Genomic DNA, 1,009 nt, shown 5'->3' on the forward strand with positions numbered 1-1,009 from the left:
AAAGAGTCCTAAGTATGGTTCATTCATCTTCTTTTAGGAATTGCTGCTGAGCCAACTGAAACACTTGTGCGTGGACAGCTTTAAAAAAAAAATTAAACGTGGCCAGTCATTACTTGTTCACATTGTTTATGAACTCACTACCAGCATGTGGCAGCCATAAAGCCCTAGTTTATTTTATGTATTTTTGAGGTACTGGGGTTTTTTTTTCTCTGAAGCAGCTCTCTATCGAATCACCTAAAGCCTATTCATTAGAACAATAGTTACACCAGTATTTACTTTTGTCTGAACGGTGTGTTCAGACCAGCCTTGCTGTAACCGGTCCCTATGGCCTTTGGAATCGCTCCCAGTCTCCTTTTCTTTTAGGAAAAAGGTCTCCCTCCAGAGGTTGGCTCAGTGTCAGGGCTAAGGTGCACTGGTGAGGACATGGGGCATGGGGAGGGAAGAACACAACTAGTTCTGACAGGTACGAGCGTGGTTCAGTGGAAGCAGAGAAAGGGTTTGACACCAAGAGAGCTTCCTTGTTAAAAGCCACTGAAAGGACAGGCAATCCATTGCACAGAATTGCTTCCTCTGACAGGGAAAGGTCTGTGAAATGTTCTACCCTTCTCCCGGAGAGGAGAGGAGAAAAGCCCAGCAGCAACCTTGGTCTCTCTGCAGTACCCCCCTTTCCCTGGCTCCCAGCAAAGCCTCCGGTTCTTCCCTCCCCCCACACCTTTTTACCCAGTTTCAGATTTACAGGGACCTCTCACACGCCGGGGGAGCAGCTCTGCCACAGTCACACACGAGCCGCCGCCCCTCAGGACACTTCAATGATTTCCATGCTGCCTGAAAAGCTGGACTGACTGCCCACTTTGCCCAGTTCCTCTCTGGACCTGTTGTCCGCCAGGATGCTCTCCCCGAACTCCATCTGGCAGCTCCTGCGCTTGAACTGCTTCTCGAAGGAGCTCTCCTCGTGCCAGCTGCGCCGGGAGTCGCCGCGGTCGGCCTGGCGGGCCCGGCGGCGCACGGC

General features: G+C 51.6%; 1 protein-coding gene across 1 annotated transcript in view; it reads right to left on the bottom strand.

Moving 5' to 3' along the window:
• Positions 1–6: 6 nt before the first annotated feature.
• The window catches only part of DUSP16 (dual specificity phosphatase 16), a 29,094-nt gene continuing 28,091 nt past the window's right edge, over positions 7–1,009 (bottom strand). The window contains exon 9 of the mRNA XM_005421084.2: positions 7–1,009. Within this exon, the coding sequence (XP_005421141.1) occupies positions 797–1,009 (213 nt within the window). The 3' untranslated portion in view covers positions 7–796.

This window comes from Geospiza fortis, unplaced genomic scaffold, assembly GCF_000277835.1.
Source record: "Geospiza fortis unplaced genomic scaffold, GeoFor_1.0 scaffold10, whole genome shotgun sequence".
Taxonomy (NCBI): domain Eukaryota; kingdom Metazoa; phylum Chordata; class Aves; order Passeriformes; family Thraupidae; genus Geospiza; species Geospiza fortis.